General features: G+C 36.0%; 1 protein-coding gene across 2 annotated transcripts in view; it reads right to left on the bottom strand.

The window, feature by feature from the left end:
- Nucleotides 1-6,015: 6,015 nt before the first annotated feature.
- Nucleotides 6,016-15,098, bottom strand: part of LOC141359240 (metabotropic glutamate receptor 7-like) — a 187,229-nt gene continuing 178,146 nt past the window's right edge. The window contains exons 10-11 of one of the 2 annotated variants that reach the window (XM_073861331.1): nt 13,495-13,516; nt 6,016-7,306 (exon numbers count right to left, since the gene is read on the bottom strand). In XM_073861331.1, coding sequence (XP_073717432.1) covers nt 13,512-13,516 — 5 coding nt within the window. In that variant the 3' untranslated portion in view covers nt 6,016-7,306; nt 13,495-13,511. The remainder of the gene's footprint in view (nt 7,307-13,494; nt 13,517-15,098) is intronic. The other variant, XM_073861330.1, reaches the window with a different exon arrangement.

Below are 15,098 nucleotides of genomic sequence, written 5' to 3'. Positions count from 1 at the left end.
CTCATCATTAAGATTATGATTTAACACAGAGGGTCAAAAAATGTAGGCCTATTTGTAAGCAGCAGCAACATTATTATAACCATTATTTATTGTGGCATTTTAAAATATATATTTCAAAAATATATTTTTGTATATCTTGCAGTGACTCTGTGCTACATGTTTGATTCAATCAGAGCCGTTATGTGCATGAGAGGTTTCCAAGCGAGTCATGTGAATAAATACAGGATTGTGGCCTCCACCTGGGATTCAAATGAGCGTAATGACCCGTGCAATTTCCATCTGACGCATGCCATGTCAATTAGGTTGTGACACCTTTTATAAGTGGCAAAATTTGCACTTTCCTATAATTCAAATGTCAAGGAATAGTTTTACAGCCGGTCAATATAACGTATATGTGCTGTACAGTTCTGACAAATGTCCTCTTTTAATCTTTTGTACAGTATGAAACGAATGCACTTTATTTGAAAAAAAAAGTGTGGGTACCGCTGATGTTGCTTGAGACTCAAAGTATACTAAGTGAAATGTTCTTCAAAGGTGATTTAGTATCTCCGATAGCACTTTAATTTCTAAGAGTGCATTAACAGCTGTGTTAGTTGCAGAAGTTTTCTATAAAGGCAGTGTGGTGTTTCGAATAGAAATACAGAGATAATAAAAGTTGAGGTACAGGGAAACTCAAAGTAAATGTTTGCCTTTTTATGTCAGTACCACAAAGCACAGCTTACAATAACGGGATGCTGATAGTACCATAAGCAATTTGAGGTCTGCCTAAAGAAAGAAGTGTACTATTAATAGCACCTCTGTTAAAAATGAATGACACTTAAATGAATGCATGCTTCAGAAGTGCCCAATTTGAATTGCAAGTGTCTGCTAAGCACTTTCTGTTTATCTCCTTTCCAGGAATCCTAAATGTACAACAAAGTGTTTTACTGGATATTACCCATTATCCTGTCTTGCTGTTTGATCTTATCTGTTTCAAAATGAGAAATAAATTACTAGCTGTCACATACTCTACGCTTTCATCATCACGGTAAGCTAACATTATATATGAATATTTAACGTGCAACATGAATTACAATAAAAACGTATCTTAAACTTAAGTTTAAATTTAAGGACAACAGTGAAAAAGTAACAAAACCTGAAGTACAGTGAAGTAATCAATAAGAGAGCTTCTGACATGATTTAAAGGCAAGGCGATTTCAGCCGACACATCTGGTTTCCATTAGCACAGTTGTAAAAAGTCGTGCCAGGGGGCCGCTGTGACATTTCTTGCTGTTTTGTGGAACGTGAAACGTATAATCCAGGTGAGAAAGAGTTAAACGTGCTGCGCGGCAGCCAGATATACCCGCGATGAAATGTCAAATACTCGCTTAAGATGCAGCTGAAATAGATCAATGCGTCTCGAGTCGTTTCTCAATATCCTCCCAAACGGAAAGGCCAACACGCAAATACACATTTCCCGGCACGCAGGTTAATAACTTTCATTCCTGTGGATCATACAAATTGGGTTCTATTGACACCTGCTATTTCTCACTTGATAGAGGGAAAGACCTCATCAAGCAGGAGATGTATCTATTTGCGGGAAACTCTGTCTCTTTGGGTCTCAATTTTGCTTAGTGTAAGCCCAATACCGGGAAGAAGCGAAGAGATATATTGGTTGGGCTTTCGGTTTTGTTGTGAGAACAATCACGTTCATTTTCGTGTTTTGTGAGAAAGAGGCCGTAGGCATTTTTGTGGGCATGACAACCTGAAAGTCAATAGTCGGGAACGCTCAAAACCACCCACCAGTCTGCTACTGGACCATCTGATGCACATCAGGCGCTGGCTATAAATTGTAATCTCTGGTCTTTACCTCACTTTTTAAGGTTACTTGCAAATGAAGTTGTGTTGACATGATACCATATTACTACAATGAATGTAAAAAATAATCACTGGATTTCCCAGAGTTTCCACCAAATGGACCAAATTAGTCGCACTTCATTTTAAAAGTATGTGCAGTTAGGGGGCGTGTACACCAAAGCATTTAACTCTTTCCCTGCCATTGACGAGTTATCTCGTCAATTAAGTGAAAAAATGTGCATTATAAAACGTGCAGTTCTGGTTCTTCATTCTGATTGGTTGAAACGCGTTCTAAGCCGTGATAAAATACCCGGTAACCCCACGGTTCAGACCGCATTACATAAGTATCACTGCACCAATGTTGCTGCGTACTGATTTATGAAAATACACACCACAATCTAAAATCATATTTTCATTGTGTCTTTGCTGTGTCTGTGTTGAACTACGCTCTGTTTCAGCCACACTTGATTCTGAGGAACTACTTTGTATGGGGGAAGAGTAATATTTGTACTAATATAATTACAACTTATTTGTGTTTTATGTTATGAAATCCTGCTATGCATATGAAGTACCGTTTTATAAAAGCAATAAGCCCCGCGAAGCACTGCTGTTACAGTACACGCCCACTTCATGTCGTGCCTAACAATGCCCCTTAGCTGTTATAAAATGCACTTTAACCCAGTGCTTCTTGGGGCTTATTGCTTTATTAACTCATTCACCGCCATTGACAAGTTATCTCGTCAATTATGAGTTAATATTTAACTGATAAATATGCCTTTCTGGACGAATTTCAAAGTGAAAGTGTAATACCGCCTTTATCCACTAGATGGCCAAACCGAACTTATCAAAAACGGAAGTTAAAAAGATTTAATGATTTATTTTAACTGCCTTTATGTTTGATAGTCATTCTGAGTCTGATCTCTAACATAAATTCCTTTACAAAAACTTTCCTTTACAAAAGCTTTTTGCTCAAAATGTTGTATTTTTGAAGAGAAATATCCATATTTCAGTGGTTAAATTAAGTGGAAAAAGTAAATATATAATGAAACGTTTTTTTCCCCATTTTGTTTGTTTGTTTGTTTGTTTGTTTATTGTTTGTTTGAAAGCAGAGGGTGTGTTCTTTAATTTGATATAATTTGTATGTTTATATATTTATAGAAGATAATTTTTCCTGCAAGGAATTTTCTGAAACTTTTGTTCAAATCAGAAAAAATGCAGGTGGGCAACTTTTCTCAAAAATGCTGGCGGTGAATGAGTTAAAAAACTTACCCAATTTATGAAAAAACTGAAGCCAAATGTTATCTACTAATTTTAAACTAAATAATTGTTCTGAATATGATCTCTAACAAAATTCCTTCACAAAATGCAATTATTTCAGCTTTTTGCTAAAAAAAATCACCTTTATTCAAATAATTTAATTTATTTCAGCTTTTTGTATTTTTAAAGAAAAATAACCATATTTAAAGATGCGATTTGTATATTCCGCGCCACTAGAGGGCACCAGATCAAAATTATAACAATGACTTAGATTAATGACGCTCTGAAGCAGCGTGGAATGATGGGATTTGTTGTCTTTAACTCTGTCTCTAACGCTGATGGCCATCAATCAGACGGCAATGAGAAATCATGTTACCGGATGAGGTAAAGTAATCAAGTTTTATAAATGTTGTGTTTGATGACATCGTTTTATTTCATTATGTAATGGTCAAAACGCAATTGTTAGTCATAGATGTTACAGTATTAGTCCAATACGATGGCGTGTTAACAAAGCACAGAATTAAGTGTTCAGATCAACAAACTTACCATAAACAAGCGAGTGGCCCGACAGACGCGATTACTTCCGCATTTGTCCACGACTCTGTTGTCATGTGGGTTTTACATCAGTAAAGGTGGTAAGAAAGGGTAATGTGGATATTAACGTCATTGACAGGCGACTGCACTGCCCTGTGACACTGTTTAGAATGCCAATTTTCTTATAATTTACAAGTAGTTGAAAACATTAGAGATATTGATAGTAATCAGCTGGACAAAATATATAACACTGGCCTAGTGGGTTTTTTATATTTAACTGCAAATATCTTACAAATTGTACTTTTAAGAGTTTAGAAACAGAGAAAAAAATAAATATTTGTTTGTTTGTTCATCTGTTCTTTTATTTGATATATTTGTTTATATATTTTTAGAAGAAAATTGTCCTGGAAGACATTTTGTGAAAATTAAAAAAAAATGCTGCCGGGCAACTTTTCAAAAAAATGGCTGGCGGGGAATGAAGTAAACGTAGCTGAAAATGCCAGGCGGATGACAACTGTGGGCGCTTGCCAGTGTTTTTTCAGTTGGGCGCTTTGGTCGTTATGATACTCTTCTCTTCTGTTTATGAGTCATTGTACGATGTGCCGGTTGGTTGTTGTGGTATTTGCCCCGCCCCTCCAGCACTGTGATTGGTCATCTGAGTAAAAAGTGACACTGATGGGCTGAGCATTCTTGAAAAGCACAGCGCTTCCATTGGAAACAACTGAAAACTTATGCTGGCCGCCGGCATAAACGCCTTGGTGTACATGCCCCCTTAGTGCATTTACAACAAGTGCATTTACAAGTGAAAGTACTGCTAAATCTATGTACTTGTGGGTTTAGCAGAATAAAGGCACAACTTTATAGGCAAGCACACACACACATACTGTAAAACCTTTAGCTTTGGGCAGTGCATGTGAGCGGAGCTGAGATGAGCCAGACCGATTCGCTCAATTTCAATCTCCACTCACCTACAATTTCATCCCACTCCGGTAATGATTATTTTCCCCATGCAAGTCCATCATTACTGTATCAGCTTTTTGGATAGACTGATAGACAATGTGGATCACACTTAATGCCAAATGTTAGAATTTGGAAACTAACATGTTTTATGGGTTTGAATTCATGAGAGTATTTTAAAGACTGAATGCGTAATGACCTCCAGTATATCAACATCCTCACGCTGAGCTGTGATATTTGCTGCGTGCCATAACCAAGCTAAAGAACCGTGACAGTCTTTTGGCAAACGTGTTTTGCAAACCACACATATTTCATTCCTCTGCCACCCGTACAAAACTTCTGACTTACACTGAAAACACTTTAGTCTTTAAACTCTCTCCAGCTGTGGCTGAAAGACGCGTATCTGTCATCCTCCGTCAGGCTTTAAGCACACAAAGTCTTCTGCTGACAATGCACGCTTGTCATCAGTGTACGGTCTTGTGTGCTATGCAGAGCCATTAAACTCTGCTTTCATCCCATTTTATAATTCAAAAGATGGCTTTGAATACAAAACTTTTACAGAAGCATTTTCTGCATTGTCCCATATGGGATTATGTCTGCAGGGTCTTAGGGGGCGTGCACACCAAAGCTTTTATGCAAATATCACAACAACCAACCGGCGCATCGTACGACGACTGATAAACAAAGCAGAACATCACAGTAACTAAAGCGCTCCGCTGAAGAAAGCTGGCAGTCGGCTGAAAAAAGCTAGCGTCCGTCTGGCGTTTAAAAGCTTCGGTGTGCGCACACCCTTATGCCATCATAGTGAATCTAATTTTATAAATCTTTGGGATTTATTTGAATTCTCGAAAGAGTTTTTGGATGGTCTGTAGTAATCAGCTGCTTCTTCATAAAAACCAATTTAGGCATCCAAAATAATGTTTTGTCACAGAAATATTAAATAAAAAGGCGAATTTTCTAAAATGCTTGTCAATCTCTTAAGTATAATTGGCCATATTTACTTTCACAATACTCATTTTGGGGCTTTTGTTATTTCAAAGATAAAGATGTTTGGCTTTTTAATCTTTCATCACATTGTAATAAGTTTTTTTCTTAAGCCACCTGGTTCCATTGTTTTGCTAATCTAGTTTTTGATAGAAAAAAATGCATTAAAACCTTTGCACATAGTTTTTTTTTTTGGGGGGGGGTGCTCCCCAGACCAGAGCATATTATGATTTTGTCTGCGCTATTAATTAAATAGAAATAAAATATTTCAATTTTATTGGTCAAATTTTATCTCCTCATTGCCAGAAGCCACAAACGTGAAACCCCGCCTATGCCTTTGAATTTTTTTAAACATGAAATCTGGTTTCTTCTTTTTTTAAGCAGGATAGGTAATAGGGAAAATATGCAGTTTAACTTAAATGTTATTGCAAATCAAGCAAAGACTAATGAATAATAATAGTAATAAAAAATAACCAAATGGTTTTATTTCATGTTGGTACATTCTCGGACAACACCACAGTATAGTTGCATGAGTGGCCAAACATAAAAAGTCTTCCACGATATCAGCACATAAGCAGCAAGGGCAACATGAATATACTTAGTACAAACAGTATAAAACATACATGCTTTTTATTTTTCTCATATTTTCTTTTTTAAATATATATTCATATCTTTTGCACAATTTCTCCATAAGTTCTGGGGCATTTAGAAATTCCAAGACAAATTAAAGCCATATTCTGTCTTGACCGAGTGAATGACTAAAACATGAATGAGATACTTATGAAGAAAAGGTTAAATTAGAAAAATGAAATCATCAGTAAACAGGCCAGTGTGAGAGAATTGTGGTGAAATATTCATTTACTTCAACATCGAACATATCAAGCATGCATTGACGACTGCTACATGAACACTTTCTTTAAAAGAATTCTGAAACACCATCAGTTCTGAAACACCGGGGTTAAGATACTGAGAAACCAATGCAACGTCTCTCAAACCACTAAAAACACAGTCGATGGTCTACGGACCCTTACAGACATGATGGAAATGTCACGTTTATCATGAGAGGAGAAACCAAACGGATGGAATTCCGTAAAATAACAAAGTATTAAGGGAACGAGATCTCATAGAGAAGAATATGGCTTTAATACAATGTGCATCCAAAGAACTGAAATACAAAAATCCAACAAACGGAAATGCTGAGAGAACCACACGAACTTGCACGGAAATCTGAAAAACTTGCAGTTTGGAAGTACGTGTAAAGACGAGGAAAAGGCCCCGGGGCCGGCATTCCGAAGCCATGACAACCTGAATGAAGTCTGTGACAGATTATCAGATCAAGCGCCTTATCAAAGGTCTATAGATGTGCAACCGACGTACCAGTTGTGTTGTGCCGTTTTAACCACATCAACAAACCGTCATTCATCACAAAAAAATAAAATACAACAAAAATGTATTTTCTCCTTTGATTCGTCTCGCTGCTTTTTGTAGGTATTTTTCTGGGTGCATTAAAGTGTTGAAAATCAGCTGATGTCCTCTTTCGTTGGTTCCGGTCGCAGTCCTGGCCCTCAAGCAGAAGAGAGGTGGAAAGGGAGGGATGGAAAAATCCTTTCTTCCCACTTTACTTTGTGCCAAAAGCCGAGAGAAACCGAGAGCTGTCATCGATCACCTTCTTCCTCCGCTGGAGGCTCTCAGATCACAAGGTCATTGTAGCTCACGTATTTCTTCTTAGCGGCTGGACCTAAGAGGAAGATTAAAGATAGACGTTCGTTTAGCATTTCTCACAAAATGACAAAGAACGCATCCATTCCTGTCAGATGACCCAACAGGGACACTTTATAATCCCAGAATGTTTTAAGAAAGGAAACAAGTTTACAGTTAAACAAATCATGTCATAGTTATACTAGACTTTTTTTCTTTACTAGACCTTTTTGCACATAAAAAGTGCCACCAAAATGGTAGGGTGCTGATGGTTGCCAGGGTGTTGTGGTTTTAACATGTTGCTATGCATGTTATGCATGGTCCGTATGCAGTTGCTTAGATGATCTGTGTGGTTGCTATGTGAGCGCTTACTGGCCGCTGCTGGTATTTGTCCTTAGAGCAAATCTTTCAATGTAAATCAATAAGATGTTTTTATTTGCTGTATTGTCGGCAGATGAAAATCTTGGTTTTGATCACTTTAAAAGTCACATAAGTTAAAGTGTTATTCATCACTAATGTCAGTCCTTCCAGAAAAAAAAGTTTTTGCGGGCAAAAATACTTGATCTTGCAGCATTTTTTCTTAAAAAATGCAATGAAAGTGTGGAAATTGTGGGAACTTGCGAAAATTGTGGGAACTTGCAAAAACTGCGGGAACTTTCAAAAACTGTAGGAACTTGCGAAAAATTGTGAGAACTTGCAAAATTGTGGGAACTTGCGAAAATTGTGGGAACTTGCGAAAATTGTGGGAACTTGCGAAAATTGTGGGAACTTGCGAAAATTGTGGGAACTTGCGAAAATTGTGGGAACTTGCGAAAATTGTGGGAACTTGCGAAAATTGTGGGAACTTGCGAAAATTGTGGGAACTTGCGAAAATTGTGGGAACTTGCGAAAACTGCGGGAACTTGCTAAATTGTGGGAACTTGCGAAAATTGTGGGAACTTGCGAAAATTGCGAGAACTTGCAAAAACTGCGGGAACTTGCAAAAACTGCGAGAACTTGTGAAAATTTTGGGAACTTGCGAAAATTGTGGGAACTTGCGAAAATTGTGGGAACTTGCGAAAATTGTGAGAACTTGCAAAAACTGCGGGAACTTGCAAAAACTGCGAGAACTTGCGAAAATTGTGGGAACTTAATTTGAAAAAATGCGGCATCCGCATAAATGTGTGGACTTTGGCTGATTATGCATTAAATCATGAAATCGCATAATTGGGTTTTTCTAGAGGGACTGCATTTATTGTATGCACAACACAGGACAAGTTACGTAATGATTTACGTACAATTATTTAAACGATTATTAGACTGAAAAAAAATTATTCATTCAATTTACTCAAATTTTGTAAGGTAAGTGGTCGCAGTCAATTTATTTAAGCTACATTTAAAGAAAATAAATTAGAAAAACAAAACAAAACAAAAAAACTTTTGTTTAAATGTAGCTTAAATAAATTGATTGCGACCACTTACCTTACAAAATTTGAGTAAATTGAATGAATCATTTTTTCAGTGTATAGTGACTCTTGTTTTAGCAAACAGCGATGATAAAAAATACAAAAGCTTAACTTGTTAAAAAGTTGAACTTGCATGAATGTAAATAAAATATGATTAGAGATCTCCTCAAAATTACAAAACAAATCTAAAAAAAACATCTCCAGTCATATGAACATGACCTTCAAAACCTGCCACACGTGGTTCTGTGAAATAAAGTGACCCTTATGTGGTCTTTTGCATGTAAATTAACTTCTAAATATTTTAAAGTAAAGGTTAGCACATAGAAAGATCATTGTGGCATTTAAGAGTCAGTAGCCCCTTTAATATTTAAGTTAAATGTCAGTCTAAAAGCAATTTATTCTCAAATGTGAGTTTGATGAATGTGGACTCAGAGGTGCTTTCAATATGTAAACACTCATAACACATTGAGTTTTATTCACTCCACAGGATTTAGGCCAACTTGATTCCTTTATGCAATGTATTTTGTAAAGTTTAACTTTACCTACAGCAAAAAGTAAAAGAAAATTAAAGACTGGACCTCAAAACTGCATCACCCAAATATGCAACTTTTATTATATATGGCACTGCTAGCAACTATTGAACTAGCAGAACTATTTTAGCTTTATTGCAGGACATATGTGTGACAAGTCACATTTAAAGTTGTCCAAATGAAATTCTTAGCAATACATAACTAATGATAAATACATTTTTTTATACTTATAATAGGAAATTACTAAATATTCATGAAACATGATCTTTACGTAATATCCTAATACTTTTTGGCATTTCAAATATTTAGAAGTCCGCTTATCGCACCGTTTATTTGATGATATATTTTATTGTTGATTGACAGCATCGGTGTGAATACAAAGACATTCTACAAAATTAAATAGCGAGCTGTCTACAGTGATGGTATTACGCTGTAAAAAGAAGAAGGAGAGGCAATGTGACCCCATTTAAAGATTTCATTTGGCCCACCAGCTGAGTTTCGCTCAACCACCGAGGTTGACTGTTTCACATTTCTTCAACTAATGAATCTTCAGACAGAAGCCATTACGTCTCTCCTGACCTACAGCAGCACATCCTTACACTATAAACGTCTCACTCCCATAATACACCTGAGACAGGCAGAGCATTGAAACTAGGTTAAACGTCAGCTGTGAATGAAAATAACAACAGCACAATGAAGGAAGTGCTTCTTGGTTTCCTTTAAATATAAATGACTGTATTCATTATCATTAAAAACATATAAACGTAACAATTTTTCAATATGTCCCACATTTGATCATGTAAACTTTACTCACAAATTACATTACAGCTCATTTGCATAATTCTTATTTTTTTCAGATTTGGAGCATTACTGGACACACCCATGTCACTTTACCGATGATCACTGTTGCTCACATTGCCTTAAAGATGTAATGTGTAAAATTTAGGACGATCTATTGACAAAAATGAAATTTAAGATACATAACTATCAGTGTTGGGGGTAATGCATTACAAGTAATGTGCATTACGTAATAATATAACTTTTCTAAAGTAACGAGTAAAGTAACACATTATTTTTAAAATGTACACAATAATATTAGCGTTACTTTCTTTAAAAAGTAATGCGAGTTACTTTTCAGTTTAATTGATTCAATTCAAAAATAAAATAATGTACTGAATTAAACTAAACATATTAACGTAGAATTATGCACTCTGTGCACCTGAGCAGGAACAGTTTGATTCAGAAACGGAGATGGCATTTTTGAGATCATAAAAAACATCTGCAAGGCCTGAACAAGATCAAGCCTCAGCCAAGTAAGAAAAAGTAAAGCAAAAGTAACTTAAAAGTAATATAAGCATTACTTTCCATGAAAAGTAACGGAATTAGTTACTTTTTTAGGGGAGTTATCTTAATATTGTAATGCATTACTTTTTAAAGTAACTTTCCCCAACACTGACAACTATATTATCAGTGGTGTATAAAGACCTTACTTAATGAACTGTATTGTTTGTATTATCTTGAAATGAGCTGTTTTTATCTACATACACCGCAGTTCTCCTTACTGTACATGGAAGTAGCCATCATGTTTCCACAGTAGCTCTAAACTGCTCTGTAAAGCGCGCCTCGTCCCTATGTTGTCTCGTACAATGACATGTTTGTCCTGTGGCAGCTACCGTAGCTTAACTATATGTTTTGAAATTGACGAGTGACCTTTGGACTGAGCCTTTGGCTGCAATTCACTCCCCACTAGAAACTCCCTGACTGCACCTTTATATCGGCATCTCTCAATTTGGCCACATTATCAAACTAACATAATACGAAAATGTATACAAAAAAGTTTAGCAAAAAATACGTATACACGGTAAAAAGTGAAGGTTTGATATACTTAAAGGGACAATAAGTAGGATTGTAGGTCTTTCTTCATAAATATGTCCTCAATGGTTTCAAATGACCTCTCCCAATGATCTGACTTGTCTTTGTAAGCCGCCATCTCTTTATTGCGTAATTTATTGGAATGCGTACGTCCAATAAAGCTTCCATGTCGTTCCGCCATACTGATAAACTATAATAGCAGAGAGGGACAAAAAGCACTAGCCTACCAATGCGTTTTCATTCAGAACACGTAAACCAGCTAAACCGGACAAGGAGATCAGTGAGTACATAATGGCTATCGTAGTTGCAACACGCATTTGAAAAAGCGAGGCGCTAGAGAGCACTATTTGTTTGAATACGAAATACAATTTCACCACTAGATGGGGGAAAATCCTATTTATTGTCTCTTTAAAAAATATACTTTCAACTTACATTTTCTTTCTTTGTGAAAAATTAAAGGTAAAAAACTTTAGAAAATTATTTTAATTGGTAACACTTACAAAATTTAAGCTTTTTCTATTTATTTTTTTTCACTTAAAGTAAGGAAAATTTAAGTTATAAAAATCTATTTTTAGGTGTTACCAATTGAAGTCATTTTTAAGTTATCAAACTTTCACTTTTTACATTGCATGTTCAGTGCATAAATTATCATGTTCACAAATCTAAATGTGTCAGTTTAGGTCGCGTAATACTGTATTTTTGTTCTACTGTAATTTTGTAAAAATAGTATTATGAACAATTCTCTAGGCTTTTTGAATAATGAATAAATAAGATTAAAGAGCACCTATTATGTTGCTAAAAACAACGTTATTTGCTGTAACACAATGTGTTCGGATGGTTTATGGTTCAAAAAATATTTTGTTACTCCAGATTTGCACACAAGATTTACGCACAATGCAATGCTAACAGTAGTTAACTTATAGGGTGTGAGTCAGAAGTGGGAGGAGTTATGATAATGTCGATCTTGTCTACGTCAACTGTTACCTATCCATGTGTTTGTTGTAGTCCAAGAAAAGAAATTTACGTTTGGAGTCGATAACTCGCGTTATCGTTAACTTTGGGGTTTGTATCTTTTGCATATCGTTAACATGCACTTACACACCAAAGGACATGTAAAATCGTGAATCGAATAATTGGTGCTCTTTAAATGACTTGTCGCTGCAAATTGTGCAACATCCCATAAAAAGTAGAAATTTTCATTTGTAATAGATTAGTGTAGGCTTCTACATGCTTGACTCATCTAATCTTTACAATGGAAAAAATGTAATAGCGCTTATTAATATTATTTTATTGGGTTGATATTATATTATGGATCATTACCATCTGTGATATTGCTCAAGTGACAGCAAGGATCATTAAGGTATCGAATATGACTACAGAGCGACTACAGTACATCAGTTTAGATGCGGACTGTTTGTAGCTGTTTTACTTCACATCGCAAATTGTGTTGCATTCTTGCAGTGAATTCTCCTGCTGTTCGGCATCCGTGAAGTAACCAGCATAAGAAATGTTCCAGACAGTCTCGAATTTGCATGTGCCACAAAATTGTTTAGAAAGAAGTCCGTTCTACTCTTGCCAATGCTGTCTGGGCTTGATAGTTTTAGTGATTATTCCTGTAAAAATATTTCAAGGTTCATGACATTCATGTACCTATATAGCTATAAAAATTATTAACAGACCAAGAGGAAGATGGAGAGAAAAAAACGAGTGAATGAGAGCTCAGGGACGGTTGACACAGATGGTTCGTGGCTCTTTTGGGACTTTTGGCAGTGTCTGCCATCAGGTTGACATTTGGGGAATTGAACAGTGGGGATTGCATTTGACATTTGAGTTCACTGTTTGGTAACTATGTTAAACTGCTCATATAGTCTACTGTGTGTCTTCAAAATACTGTGCAAAATTAAACGGTTATAAAGTATTATAGTGGTACAACTTCAATAAAGAAAAACAAGTGAGCTTTTTTAGGATTCTTTTTAAACCTGAGGTAATTTCATTTTGATGTGTGGATGCAAACTGATGGGTCATGACCCAAAAATTCAAATATAAATGCTATATTATAATCATGCATGCACTAAAAAGTCGGCCTTTTTTTGAGTCCAATCAAACTCAGTATTTTGGCCGATTTTTATCTTTTACTTGGCTAGTCAAATATAATAGTACAATGCAATTCTCCCAGCTTTGTTATAAATGAAATTCAATGACTCTTAATAAGAAGTCTTACTGATTTACGCTGCGTGATGGTCATTACGTTTTGTGAAACTTTGGAAGGCCGTGATTAATGGGCACAAAAGATAGATTAGTATTTCCATCTCGCTCTTTCCCCAAACCTTAGAAAACCCAGCAAGGTCATAACGAAGTGAAGTAGATTAATTTGGTCTTACCTGATAAATTATGAGAATTAGCCTGTTGGAAAAAAAAACAATACTTGGTGAGCTGTTCCCGAGCGAACCAACAGACGCTGATTGGTCCAACAGAAGAAAAGCAAAACTTCTGATTGGCCCAAACAGCTATGTCAAGCTGTGTTGATGTTCGCATGTGAGTGTGGTTTGCACGCAGGTGTGCAATAAGCTATGGTGGCTGGAAAAAGCGTGGCTTCGGAAATTACATTTTCCGGATTTAGTCTTTGTGCCTAGCGTCCCAATTAATAATGGCGCATCAAACATTGCAGGTGAATTCTGGGAATGCGTTGCCACTGTCAATAAAAAAAGCCTTTATTTTTTAAATGATCTTAATTTCCAAAATCGCCTTCTATAGCCAGATCAGTGAAAGATTGAAATTGCCTGTGCCTTTATAGGTCAAAACAGTGTAAACAACAGCAAAAGTATTTTTTATCTGCTGAAATGGCTTTTCTTTGACTGTGACCGCATGCTAATCCTGTGAGTTTAGAGAAACTCTGAGCTATTACTCAAGCCCTGTGGTGTTCATTAGAGGGAATGTGGTCATTCACAGAAGACGAATTCATTCCATTATAATCTGACGCAAGCTCATGCTGCAACAAGCAACGGTCCAAAGCAACAGTACTTCAGCTCACTGTGACATTCTGGCAAGCACGGCACCCTGGGATATGAACGCTTCATTACACCCGGCGGCTGGAGGACATTTTTGGGTCAAGCTTGGGTGACATATTTATAAGTGTTTTTATTTTTTTATGTTTTCCTCTGGAAGGATTTACAAGCACTCAGATTTAATGATTACCTCAAAATCATTAGTAGTGTTTTAAAAATTTAATATTGATTTTGCTTAGTGTTGATTTGGTTGCACATTATTTTCTGCTATTTTGGTGATGCTTTTAAACATAACTATGTTAGATATTTCAATAATAATTTACCATGCAGTTGTATTTGTTAGCATGAGTTAAAGGTGCAGTGCGTAAATTTTACTGGCATCTAGTGGTAAGGTTGCGAATTGCAAATGGCTTGCAAATGGCACTTTTAAAACGCATAGAGAAGCTACGGTAGCCGCCACCAGACAAACATGTCATCTTCGGAGACGGCTTCGTAAAATAAGTTTGTCCGTTAAGGGCTTCTGTAGAAACATGGCGGCACAAAATGGCGACTTCCATGTAAGGGGACCCTCGGTATGTAGATAAAAATGTCTAATTCTAAGGTAATAAAAACATAATGGTTCATTATAAAAGGTCTTTATACACCACTGATAATATAGTTTTGTAAATTATTTTGCATTTCTGTCAAGAGATCCTTATAAAAAACACACACTGCACCTTTAATGCATTAGCTAACATTTGAACTAACAATACTTTAAACAATACAATAATTTATTTATCTTAGTTCATGTTAATGTCAGCATTTACTAAGATATTTTTAACTCTGTCCCCGCCATTGACGAGTTATCTCGTCAATTAAGAGAAAACATTTCCGTGCCAATGACGCTTTACTGATGAGTTTTTACGGTAATCTGTAAATCCACTATTAACCACTAGACGTTTTTTTTTAATATATAAAAATATAAAACAAATGTAATAAAT

The sequence above is a fragment of the Misgurnus anguillicaudatus genome, chromosome 23 (assembly GCF_027580225.2).
Source record: "Misgurnus anguillicaudatus chromosome 23, ASM2758022v2, whole genome shotgun sequence".
Classification (NCBI taxonomy): domain Eukaryota; kingdom Metazoa; phylum Chordata; class Actinopteri; order Cypriniformes; family Cobitidae; genus Misgurnus; species Misgurnus anguillicaudatus.
Note: the sequence above shows the minus strand (reverse complement) of the source record. Positions and strands in the feature narration are given on the sequence as shown.